We start from the raw sequence: 12,829 nt of genomic DNA, 5'->3' as shown, positions 1-12,829 counted from the left end.
ACCGAGACACAAGAGTGACCTCAGGGTCTCCAGGACCTCAGTGACATGTATGACCCAGTGTGGCCTCCTGGGGCTGTCCCCATGTGTCACTGGGGGTACTGGTTTATACTGGGAGGCCTCTCCCAGTGGTCCAGAGGGGTTGGGAAGGGGAGGACCCCAGACCCAACCCCACCTTCAGCGCTGGACTCTGCCCTGGACAGCCCGAGGGGATGCGGCTGGAGAAGACGGTGAAGATCGTCGAGCTGGACCCGCAGAACAAGGGAGTCAGTGAGTGACATCTCTGGGGACCAGGGAGCTCCTACGGTGGCTTTGGGACATCTTTGGGGACCAGGGAGCTCCCACGGTGGCTTTGGGACATCTTTGGGGACCAGAGAGGTCCCATGGTGGCTTTGGGACATCCCTGGAGATCAGAAATATCCCACGGTGGCTTTGGGACATCTGTGGGGACCAGAGAGGTCCCATGGTGGCTTTGGGACATCCCTGGAGATCAGAAATATCCCACGGTGGCTTTGGGACATCTGTGGGGACCAGAGAGGTCCCATGGTGGCTTTGGGACATCTCTGGAGATCAGACATATCCCATGGTGGCTTTGGGTACATCTTTGAGGATCAAGGAGGTCCTACTGTGGATTTGGGACATCTCTGAGGAGCAGGTAGCTCCCACGGTGGCTTTAGGACATCTCTGGGGACCAGAGAGGTCCCATGGTGGCTTTGGGACATCTCTGGAGATCAGACATATCCCATGGTGGCTTTGGGTACATCTTTGGGGATCAAGGAGGTCCTACTGTGGATTTGGGACATCTCTGGGGACCAGGGAGCTCCCGCGGTGGCTTTGGGACATCTTTGGGGACCAGGGAGGTCCCACGGTGGCTTTGGGACATCTCTGGAGATCAGATATATCCCATGGTGGCTTTGGGTACATCTTTGGGGATCAAGGAGATCCTACTGTGGATTTGGGACATCTCTGAGGAGCAGGTAGCTCCCACGGTGGCTTTGGGACATCTTTGGGGACCAGGGAGGTCCCACGGTGGCTTTGGGACATCTCTGGAGATCAGATATATCCCATGGTGGCTTTGGGTACATCTTTGGGGATCAAGGAGATCCTACTGTGGATTTGGGACATCTCTGAGGAGCAGGTAGCTCCCACGGTGGCTTTGGGACATCTTTGGGGAATGGGGAGGTTCAGCTTTGGGTTTGGGACGTCTTTGGGAACCAGAGAGATCCCACAGTGGGTCTAGGACATCTTTGGGGATCAAGAAGGCACCTCCAAGATCAGGTTTGGGACAACTTTGAGGACAAGGGACATCCCACCACAGAACTGGGGCATCCCAAGGGACAAGGGCCATCCCGGTGTGGTCTGGAGGGACAAGGGACACCCTGATGTGGGGTGGGGCTGGGTCACCTCAGGGGGGTGGGACACGGGGAGCATTTGGGGTCACCCACGTCCACCCCACCCCACAGACGGGGTGCAGGAGGAGCGGGTGAAGGCCGCCGACTTGTCGGACATCGTCCCCAACACCGAGTCGGAGACCAAAGTCAGCATCCAGGGTGAGCACCAAGGAGAGGACACCTGGGGACAACCTGGAGGGAGGGGACAGGTGGGACATCTTGAGCGTGACACGTCCTCTCCGGGCCCAGGCAACCCCGTGTCCATCATCGTGGAGAAGTCCATCGATGGGGCCAAGCTGAAGCACCTGATCGTGACGCCGTCGGGTTGTGGGGAGCAGAACATGATCGCCATGACCCCGACGGTCATCGCCGTCCACTACCTGGACAGCACCGAGCAGTGGGAGAACTTCGGCATCGACCGCCGGGCGGGGGCCATCGAGCTGATCAAGAAAGGTGGGAACGGCCCCAAAAGTGGTGGGAGCATCCTCAAAATGGTGGGAATGGCACCGAAAGTGGTGGGGACAGGCACAAGTGGTGGGAACGGCACCAAATGTGGTGGGAATGTCATCAAAATGGTGGGAATGGCAATAAAAGTGGTGGGAATGTCCTCAAAATGGTGGGAACAGCCCCGAAAGTGGTGGGAATGACCCTAAAAAGGGTGGCAATGTCCCCAAACTGGGAGGAATGTCCTCAAAGTGGTGGGAATGGCCCCAAAAGTGGTGGGGACGGGCACAAATGGTGGGAACGGCACCAAATATGGTGGGAATGTCATCAAAATGGTGGGAATGGCAATAAAAGTGGTGGGAATGTCTTCAAAATGGTGGGAATGGCCCTAAAAAGGGTGGCAGTGTCCCCAAATTGGGAGGAATGTCCTCAAAGTGGTAGGAATGTCCTCAAAATGGTGGGAATGGCCCCAAAATGGTGGGAACAGCAACAAAAATGGTAGGAATGTCCTCAAAATGGTGGGACTGTCCCTCAGTGTCCTGTCTTGGGTCACAAAAGGTCCCTATCATCCGAGGTGGTGCAGAAGGTCGCTCCTCTGGAGGTGACCTGGGTTGGGTGACGTCAGTTTGGGGTTTCCAGAGGTACTGGTTTGCACTGGGAGGGGCTCCAGAGGGTGTTGGTAGCCTGATAGCCTGAGGTCACCACTGGACACTCCTTGTATTGACCAAAGGTTGGAGGACATTGGTGGCCTGAAGCCACCACTAGCCAACCCTCATGTTGACCAACAGCTGGAGGATATTGGTGGCCTGAGGCCGCCCCAGGTCAAGGCCACCTCTGGACACTCCTTGCATTGTCCAATGTCTGGAGGATGTTGGTGGCCCAAAGCCACCCCTGACCACTCCTCATGTTGGCCAATGACTGAAAGATATTGGTGGCTTGGGGCCATCACCTCGTGTTGACCAATGGTTGGAGGACATTGGTGGCCTGAAGCCCACCCAGGCCACCCCTTGCCTTGATCAACAGTTGGAGGACATTGGTGGCCTGAGGCCACCACCAGCCACCCCACATGGTGACCAACAGCTGGACGATACTGGTGGCCTGAAACCCATCCAAGCCACCCCTTGCGTTGACCAACAGCTGGAGAATTTTGGTGGCCTGAGGCCACCCCTCATGTTGACTAACAGCTGGAGAACATTGGTGGCCTGAAGCCCACCCAGGCCACCCCACGTGTTGACCAACGGCCATCTCCTCACAGGCTACACCCAACAGTTGGCCTTCCGCAAGCCCGACAGCTCCTATGCCGCCTTCATCAACCGCCCCTCCAGCACCTGGTGAGGGACCTGCTGCCACCACCACCACCACCCAGACCAGGTGACAGGGGCGGATGTGACACTCAGGTGTCCCCATCCCCAGGCTGACCGCCTACGTGGTCAAGGTGTTCGCCATGGCCAGGAAGCTGACGGACATCGAGCACGGCGAGATCTGCGGCCCCCTCAAGTGGCTCATCCTCAACAAGCAGAAGCCAGACGGGGTCTTCCAGGAGGACGCGCCTGTCATCCATAAGGAGATGGTGGTAGGGGGACACCTCAACCCTGTCACTGCTGGTGGCCAAAGCTTGGGGGACCAAGAGTGGAGGGTGGGAGTTTTTGTGTGGGTTTTGGGTGAAAGTCTGGTGAACTTTGGGTGTTCCTTGGGCGTTTCTCGGGTGAAGGTCAGGTGAACCTCAGGAATTCTTTGAGTGTCCCTTGGCTGAAAGTCAGGTGTTCCTTGGGCATTCCTTGTGTAAAGGTCAGGTGAACCTCAGGAATTCTTTGAGTGGTCCTTGGTTGAAGTTTGGGTGGGTTTTGGGTGTTCCTTGGCTGAAGGTCAGGTGTTCCTTGGGCGTTCCTTGGGCATTCCTTGGGCGTTCCTTAGGTGAAGGTCAGGTGAACCTCAGAAATTTCCTTCGGCATTCCTTGGGTGAAGGTCAGGCGAAGAGCAAACATTCATTGGGTGTTCCTTGGGTGTCCTTTGGGTGTTTTTTGGGTGTCCCTTGGGCAAAGTTGGGGTGTCCATTGGGTGTCCATTTGGTGTCCCTTTGGTGTTCTTTGAGTGTCCCTTGAGTGTCCCTTGGATGTTCCTCATGTGAAGGTCAGATGAAGGTCAAATATTCTTTGGATGTCCCTTGGGTGACATTTGGGTGTCCCTTGGGTGTCCCTTGAGTGTTCCTCACCTGAAGGTCAGATATTCTTCGGATGGTCAGAAGTTTGAGTGTCCCTTGGTTGTCCCTTGAGTGTTCCTCACATGAAGGTCATGTGAGGGCCAGATATTCTTTGGATGTCCCTTGGGTGAAGTTTGGGTGTCCCTTGGGTGTCCCTTGATTGTCCCTTGAGTGTTCCACACCTGAAGGTCAGGTGAAGGTCAGATATTCTTTGGATGTCCCTTGGGTGACATTCGAGTGTCCCTTGGCTGTCCCTTGGGTGTTTTTTGGGTGTCCCTTTGGCAAATTTAGGGTGTCCTTTGGGTGTCCCTTGGATGTACCTTGGGTGAAGTTTGGGTGCCCCTTGATTGTCCCTTGAGTGTTCCTTGGGTGTCCCTTGAGTGTTCCTCACCTGAAGGTCAGATGAAGGTCAAATGTTCTTTGGATGTCCCTTGGATGACTTTTGGGTGCCCCTTGGGTGTCCCTTGGGTGTCCCTTGATTGTCCCTTGAGTGTCCCTCACCTGAAGGTCAGGTGAAGGTCAGATATTCTTTGGATGTCCCTTGGGTGACATTCGAGTGTCCCTTGGCTGTCCCTTGGGTGTCCCTCAGACCAGTCAAGGACAGATCTTTGGAATGAGCTGCTGGTGGACCACTGAGCTCTTTGAAAACCCCAATCCCGAGGTTTTTTCCCTCTTTTTTGTCCCACAGGGAGGCTACCAAGGCGCCGAGCCCGAGGTGTCCCTCACCGCCTTCGTCCTCATCGCCCTGGAGGAGGCACGGGACACCTGCAAGGACCACGTCAACGTGAGTGACCCCTCGTGGGGACAGGGACATTCCTGAGGTGCCAGACCATCATGGAAGCCACCTGAGATCCCAAATTTTCCATCCTTGCTTCCCAGAACTTGGACGAGAGCATCAACAAAGCCGCCGGATTCCTGGCCCGGCGCTACGAGCAGCTGGCCCGGCCCTACACGGTGGCCCTGGCGTCCTACGCGCTGGCCCTGGCCGGGAAGCTCAAGACTGAGAGGATCCTCATGAGGTTCTCTAAAGGTGACATCTCAACAGGGGTCAAAATTGGGGTGAAAAGTGGTGGGTTTGGGTCTTTATGAGGTTCTCCAAAGGTGATGTCTCAAGAGGGGTCAAAACTGGGGTGAAAGGAGGTGGGTTTGGGTCTTCATGAGGTTCTCCAAAGGTGACATCTCCCCTTGGTGTGGAAAGGGTTGGAATTGGGGTTAGGGGAGGTGGTTTTGGGTTCTCATGAAGTTCTCCAAAGCTGGTTTTGGGTTCTCCTGAGGTTCTTCAGAACTGAATCCTCACCCAGGGTTGGAATTTGGGGTCAGGGAAGGTGGTTTTGGGTCCTCCTGAGGTTCTCAAAGATGACACCTCACGTTGGGGTTGAAAAGGTTGAAACTGGGATGAGGGAAGGTGGTTTTGGGTCCTCTGGAGGTTCTCCAGAAGTGGTTTTGGATCCTCCTGAGATAACGCCTCACCCGGGGCTGTAATCTGGGTCCGGGCTGAGGTGGCCATGGGGCTCCCTGGTGGCTGAAGGTGTCCCCGATGTCCCCACAGGTGGGGCCAGCTGGGAGGAGCACAACGCCCGCACCTACAACATCGAGGGCACGTCCTACGCGCTGCTGGCGCTGGTGCAGATGAAGAAGTCCGAGCTGGCCGGGCCGGTGGTCCGGTGGCTCGCCCAGCAGAACTACTACGGAGGGGGCTACGGCTCCACCCAGGTGGGACACGGGACACCCCGGCCGCCCGCGGGGACATCTCGGGGGCACCTGGTGGCTCTGGGGGTGACAGGGATGGGCGTTGTCTTTTTGGGGACGTCTTTGGTGGCACAGGAGCCAAAGGCCACTCAGAAGACTTTTGAGGTGCTCCAGCTGATGTCCCCTAGCCCTGGTGACACCAGTGTCCCCTGAGGCCACCCAGGAGCCCTTGTGGGTTCTCCATCAGTGTCCCCAAGCCCTGGTGACCCCAGTGTCCCCTCACGCCACCATCCTGGTGTTCCAAGCGCCGGCCCAGTACCAGGTGGACACACAGCTGGTGTCCCCAAACCCTGGTGACCCCAGTGTCCCCTCAGGCCACCATCCTGGTGTTCCAAGTGCTGGCCTAGTACCAGGTGGACACACAGCTGCAGGAGCCAAAGGCCACTCAGAAGACTTTTGAGGTGCTCCAGCTGATGTCCCCTAGCCCTGGTGACACCAGTGTCCCCTGAGGCCACCCAGGAGCCCTTGTGGGTTCTCCATCAGTGTCCCCAAGCCCTGGTGACCCCAGTGTCCCCTCACGCCACCATCCTGGTGTTCCAAGCGCTGGCCCAGTACCAGGTGGACACACAGCTGGTGTCCCCAAACCCTGGTGACCTCAGTGTCCCCTCACGCCACCATCATGGTGTTCCAAGCGCTGGCCCAGTACCAGGTGGACACACAGTTGGTGTCCCCAAGTCCTGGTGACACCGATGTCCCCTCAGACCACCATCCTGGTGTTCCAAGCACTGGCCTAGTACCAGGTGGACACACAGCTGGTGTCCCCAAGCCCTGGTGACCTCAGTGTCCCCTCACGCCACCATCCTGGTGTTCCAAGCGCTGGCCTAGTACCAGATGGACACACAGTTGACGTCCCCAAACCCTGGTGACCCTGATGTCCCCTGGTGACCCCGATGTCCCCTCAGGCCACCATCCTGATGTTCCAAGCGCTGGCCTAGTACCAGGTGGACACACAGCTGATGTCCCCAAGCCCTGGTGACCCTGATGTCCCCTGGTGACCCCGATGTCCCCTCAGGCCACCATCCTGGTGTTCCAAGCGCTGGCCCAGTACCAGGTGGCCACGGAGGCCCAGCAGCAGCTGGAGCTGGACGTGTCGGTGCTGCTGCCGCGCCGCGCCAGCCCCATCAAGTACCGCATCAAGAACAGCAACGCGCTGGTGGCACGCTCCGCCGAGGTACCTGCCCCTGTTCCTGGCACCTGACACTGTCACCTGGCACTGTCACCTGGCATCTGGCACTGTCACCTGGCACCTGGCACTGTCACCTCTGGGTCTCCTCGTTGGATAATCCCATCCCATCACCATGGCCACCGTTGTTCCTTACATGTCCTGTCCCCTCTGTGTCCTCTCGAGGCTTGGGATGGCCCAGGCTGACCTTGTCACCTAGTCACCTGTCACCTTGTCACCCTGGCACTTGTCACCTTGTCCCTGTCCCTGGCACCTGGCGTTGTCACCTGGCACTGTCACCTCTGGGTGTCCTCATTGGATAATCCCATCCCATCACCATGGCCACCGTTGTCCCTTCCGTGTCCCTTCCATGTCCTGTCACCTCTGTGTCCTCTCAAGGCTTGGGATGGCCCAGGCTGACCTTGTCCCCTCCCTGGAGTGTCCTTGTCACCTCCATGTCCTCTCAAGTCCCAATGTCCCCTGTCCCCTCAGACCAAGCTGAACGAGGACTTCACGGTCAAGGCCGAGGGCGTGGGCAAGGGGACAATGACAGTGGTGACCGTGTACCACGCCAAGGTCCCCGAGAAGGATGACAAATGTGACAACTTCGACCTGAGCGTGGACGTGGAGGAGGTCAACACGGGTGAGTCCCCAGCTGTCCCCTCCCTGTCCTCGCTGTGTCACCACGAGCCACTCCCCGTGTCCCCCCGTGTGCGCCCTGTGTCACCTTTGATGTCACCTCGTTGTCCCCATCAGGCAAGGAAGAGGAGGATGTCATCAGGTCTGTGAAGATCACCATCTGCACCAGGTGGGGACATTGGGGACGCTGGGGACACTGGGGACATTGGGGACATTGGGGACATTGGGGACATTGGGGACATTGGGGACACTGGGGACAGCAGGGACATTGGGGACACTGGGGACACTGGGGACATTAGGGACACTGGGGACATTGGGGACAGCAGGGACAGGGAGGGGATGTTGGGGACAGGGACATCAGGGAGTGGGTGGGGACATTGGGATCAGTGGGGACATTTGGGACAGGGAGGGGAAGGGGAGGAAGGGACATTGGGGACAAGGAGGAAAACGGGGACATTGGGGACAGCAGGGACAGCAGGGAAAGGATGGGGACATTGGGGACAGCAAGGACAGAGTGAGGACACTGGGGACAGGGAGGGTATGTTGGGGACAGGGACATCAGGGAAAGGACAGGGACATTGGGGACACTGGGGACAGCAGGGACATTGGGGACACTGGGGACACTGGGAACATTGGGGACATTGGGGACAACATAGATAGGGAGGGGGTGATGGGGACAGGGACACTGGGGAAAGGATGGGGACAGCAGGGACAGGGGAAGGGGAGGGAGGGACATTGGGGACAGCAGGGAAAGGAGGAGGACGTTGGGGACATTGGGGACATTGGGGACATTGGGGACGGCAGGGAAAGGAGGAGGACGTTGGGGACGTTGGGGACATTGGGGACATTGGGGACAGCAGGGAAAGGAGGAGGACTTTGGGGACATTGGGGACAGCAGGGACAGGGCAGGGAATGGGATGGAGGGACACTGGGGACATTGGGGACGGCAGGGACAAGGACGGTGACACTGGGGACAAAAAGCACTCGCCTTGTCCCGTGGGGATGGTGACATCGGGGACGGGGACGCTGGGGACGCTGCGGGGGTTGGGGACAGGCGGGGGTGGCCTCAGCTGTGTCCCCACAGGTACCTGGACACCGTGGATGCCACCATGTCCATCCTGGATGTCACCATGCTCACCGGATTCTCACCGGACGTGCAGGACCTGAGGAGGGTCAGTGTGGGGACATGGGGACAGCAGGGGGCATGGGGACACACGGGGGGACTTGGGGACAGCAGGGGACATGGGGACACCGGGGGACATGGGGACATGGGGACACACAGGGGGGACTTGGGGACACACAGGGGGCATGGGGACATGGTGACACCAAGGGGATATGGGGACACTGGGGGACATGGGGACACCAGGGTGGGGGACATGGGGACAATGAGAGGGGGGAACATGGGGACAAAGACAGGGGACCCCACGTCTTTGTGCCATCGTGTCACCATCAATGATGATGTCACCATCCACGTCCCCACAATGGCACATGTGTCCCCACATTGCCGTTACCCCCGCGTGTCCCTGTGTATCTGGTGTCACCATGTCCCCACATGTCCCCATGTCCTGATGCCATTCCATGTCACCATGTGTCCTGCGTTCCCTTTGTCACTGTGTCCCACCGCCCGGTGTCACCGTGTCCCTGCGTGTCCCCATCTCCTGATGCCATTCTGTGTCCCTGCATGTCCCTGAATGTCCCCACGTGTCCTGTGTCCCAGTGTCACAATGTCCCTGATGTCCCACATTCCCGGTGTCCCCACATGTCCCCCATGCCCGGTGTCACACTATCCCTGCTGTCCCCAGTATCACGCTGTCCCCGCTGTCCCCGGTGTCACGCTGTCCCCACATGTCCCCCACACCCGGTGTCACACTGTCCCTGCTGTCCCCAGTATCACGCTGTCCCTGCCGTCCCCGGTGTCACACTGTCTCCGGTGTCACACTGTCCCCGCTGTCCCCGCTGTCCCCGCTGTCCCCGCTGTCACGCTGTCCCCGTGCCCCGTGTCACGCTGTCCCCGCTGTCCCTGGTGTCACGCTGTCCCCACTGTCCCCATGCCCGGTGTCACGCTGTCCCCGCTGTCCCCACTGTCCCCGTGCCCCGTGTCACAGTGTCCCCGCTGTCCCCATGCCCAGTGTCACGCTGTCCCCGCTGTCCCCGCTGTCCCCGTGCCCCGCGTCACACTGTCCCCGCTGTCCCTGGTGTCACACTGTCCCCGCTGTCCCCATGCCCAGTGTCACGCTGTCCCCGCTGTCCCCACTGTCCCCGTGCCCCATGTCACACTGTCCCCGCTGTCCCCATGCCCGGTGTCACGCTGTCCCCGCTGTCCCCGTGCCCCGTGTCACATTGTCCCCGCTGGCCCCATGCCCGGTGTCACGCTGTCCCCACTGTCCCCATGACCCGTGTCACACTGTCCCCGCTGTCGCTGGTGTCACACTGTCCCCGCTGTCCCCATGCCCCATGTCACGCTGTCCCCGCTGTCCCCGTGCCTGCGTCACGCTGTCCCCACTGTCCCCGGTGTCATGCTGTCCCCGCTGTCCCCTTGCCTGTTGTGACACTCTGTCCCTGCTGTCCCCATGCCCCGTGTCACACTGTCCCCGCTGTCCCCATGCTCGGTGTCACGCTGTCCCCGGCATCACGCTGTCCCCACTGTCCCCATGCCCCGTGTCACACTGTCCCCGCTGTCCCCATGCCCGGTGTCACGCTGTCCCCGCTGTCCCCAGCTGTCCGAGGGCGTGGACAGGTACATCTCCAAGTTCGAGCTGGACCAGGACAAAGAGCGGAGCAACGTCGTCATTTACCTGGACAAGGTGGGGACACTGGGGACACGGGGGTGGGGACAGGACTGGGATGGTGACAGGGACAAGATGGGACAATGACAAGGTGGGACAGGGATAGGACAGGATGGGGACGGCGTGGGGACATGATGGGACAGGGACAAGGTAGGACAGGGGTGGGGACATGATGGGACAGGGACAGGACAGGGACAGGATGGGACAGGGACAGGACTGGGACAGGATGTCACAGGGACCAAGATGATTTGGGGACATGAGCAGGGACAGGAGGGGGACAGGCGTGATGATGAAGGTGAGGACACGGGGGACACTGGGGACAGGGGAGACGCTGGGGACAGGAGGGACACGGGGACAAGATGGGACAGCAATGTTCCCTGTCCCCCTGTCCCTGTCCCCCTGTCCCTGCCCCTGCCCCTGTCCCCATTCCTGTCCCTGTTCCCTCTGTCCCCGTCCCTGTCCCTGTCACTGTCCCTGTCCCTGTCATTCAATCCCTGTCCCCCTGTCCCTGTCCCCTCCCTGTCCCTTCCCTGTCCAGGTTCCCTCTGTCCCTGTCCCTGCCCCTGTCCCCTGTCCCTGTTCCCTGTCCCCTCCCTGTCCCTTCCCTGTCCCTGTTCCCTCTGTCCCTGTCCCTGCCTCTGTCCCCTGTCCCTGTCCCTAGTGCCACCTGGGTCACCCAGGTCACCTCTATCACCTCTGTCACCTCTGTCACATGTTGCCTGGGTCACATGTCGCCTGGGTCACCTCTGCCACCTGTGTCCCCCTGGTAGATGTCCCCACTGTCCCCATGTCTCCATGCTCCCTGGGTGATGTCTCCCAATGTCCCCACATCTCCCGCTGTCCCCTGATGTCCCCGTGTCTTCCGCTGTCCCCCGCTGTCCCCGTGTCTTCCGCTGTCCCCCACTGTCCGCGTGTCCCCCGCTGTCCCCCGGTGTCCCCTGATGTCCCCGTGTCCCCGCAGACGATCGCTGCACGCGGTTCTACCACCCGGACAAGGAGGGAGGGAAGCTGAACAAGATCTGCCAGGGGGACGTTTGTCGCTGCGCCGAAGGTGACACGGGGACACGGGGACATGGGGACATGGGACACGGGGACACGGGAACGGGCAGGCTGCCCTGGCAGGGTGGGACACGCATGGCCATGGTGGGACATGTCACGGTCATGGTGGGACATGTCATGGTCATGATGGGACACGTTGATGTGATGGGACACGTCATGGTCATGGTGGGAGCCATCGCTGATGAGATGTCACATGTCACCATGATGGGGACAGGTCATGGCCATGGTGGGGCACGTCAATGATGAGATGTCACATGCCACCATGATGGGGACATGTCATGGCCATGGTGGGGACATGTCCTGGCCATGGTGGGGCATGTCAATGATGAGATGTCACATGCCACCATGATGGGGACATGTCCTGGCCATGGTGGGACACATTATGGCCATGATGGGACACATCACTGATGAGATGTCACATGTCACCATGATGGGGACATGTCCTGGCCATGGTGGGACACACTGATGTGATGGGACACTTCATGGCCATGGTGGGACACATCACTGATGAGATATCGCATGTCACCATGGTGGGGACATGTCATGGTCGTGGTGGGACGCATTGATGTGATGGGACACATTATGGCCATGATGGGACACGTCATGGCCATGATGGGGACATGTCCCTGCAGTGGTGGGACAAAGCATGACCCTGGTGGGGACACGTCATTGATGAGATGTCACATGTCACCACGATGGGGACATGTCATGGCCATGGTGGGACATGTCACAGTCATGGTGGGACACATCAATGATGAGATGTCACATGCCACCATGATGGGGACACGTCATGGCCATGGTGGGACACATTGATGTGATGGGACATGTCATGGTCATGGTGGGACATGTCAATGAGATGTCAAGTGTCACTATGATGGGGACGCATCTAGGTCATGGTGGGGACACGTCATGGCCATGGCGGGACACGTCAATGATGAGATGTCGCATGTCACCATGATGGGGACATGTCATGGTCATGGTGGGACACACTGATGTGATGGGACACATCATGGCCATGGTGGGACACATCACTGATGAGATATCGCATGTCACCATGGGGGGGACATGTCATGGTCGTGGTGGGACGCATTGATGTGAGGGGACACATTATGGCCATGGTGGGACACGTCCTGGCCATGATGGGGACATGTCCCTGCAGTGGTGGGACAAAGCATGACCCTGGTGGGGACACGTCATTGATGAGATGTCACATGTCACCACGATGGGGACACATCATGGCCATGGTGGGGACTCATCATTGATGAGATGTCACATGTCACCACGATGGGGACATGTCATGGCCATGGTGGGGACAAGTCATAGTCATGGCGGGGATGTGTCACCCTCATGATGGGACATGTCATGGCCAGGAGGGGACACCTTGCTGTGATGGGACACGTCA

General features: G+C 59.1%; 1 protein-coding gene across 1 annotated transcript in view; it reads left to right on the top strand.

Annotated features, from left to right (window-relative positions):
• C3 (complement C3) overlaps positions 1 to 12,829 on the top strand; it is a gene marked incomplete at its 3' end in the record, with an annotated part of 35,386 nt that overhangs the window by 18,808 nt on the left and 3,749 nt on the right. The window contains exons 22-35 of the mRNA XM_041480468.1: positions 201 to 267; positions 1,461 to 1,547; positions 1,638 to 1,841; positions 3,088 to 3,163; positions 3,246 to 3,405; positions 4,721 to 4,816; positions 4,912 to 5,062; positions 5,582 to 5,745; positions 6,794 to 6,952; positions 7,436 to 7,586; positions 7,700 to 7,751; positions 8,667 to 8,754; positions 10,300 to 10,429; positions 11,330 to 11,419. Of these exons, the coding sequence (XP_041336402.1) occupies positions 201 to 267; positions 1,461 to 1,547; positions 1,638 to 1,841; positions 3,088 to 3,163; positions 3,246 to 3,405; positions 4,721 to 4,816; positions 4,912 to 5,062; positions 5,582 to 5,745; positions 6,794 to 6,952; positions 7,436 to 7,586; positions 7,700 to 7,751; positions 8,667 to 8,754; positions 10,300 to 10,429; positions 11,330 to 11,419 (1,675 nt within the window). The remainder of the gene's footprint in view (positions 1 to 200; positions 268 to 1,460; positions 1,548 to 1,637; positions 1,842 to 3,087; positions 3,164 to 3,245; positions 3,406 to 4,720; positions 4,817 to 4,911; positions 5,063 to 5,581; positions 5,746 to 6,793; positions 6,953 to 7,435; positions 7,587 to 7,699; positions 7,752 to 8,666; positions 8,755 to 10,299; positions 10,430 to 11,329; positions 11,420 to 12,829) is intronic.

This window comes from Pyrgilauda ruficollis, unplaced genomic scaffold, assembly GCF_017590135.1.
Source record: "Pyrgilauda ruficollis isolate IOZ18807 unplaced genomic scaffold, ASM1759013v1 scaffold519, whole genome shotgun sequence".
Classification (NCBI taxonomy): Eukaryota; Metazoa; Chordata; class Aves; order Passeriformes; family Passeridae; genus Pyrgilauda; species Pyrgilauda ruficollis.
Note: the sequence above shows the minus strand (reverse complement) of the source record. Positions and strands in the feature narration are given on the sequence as shown.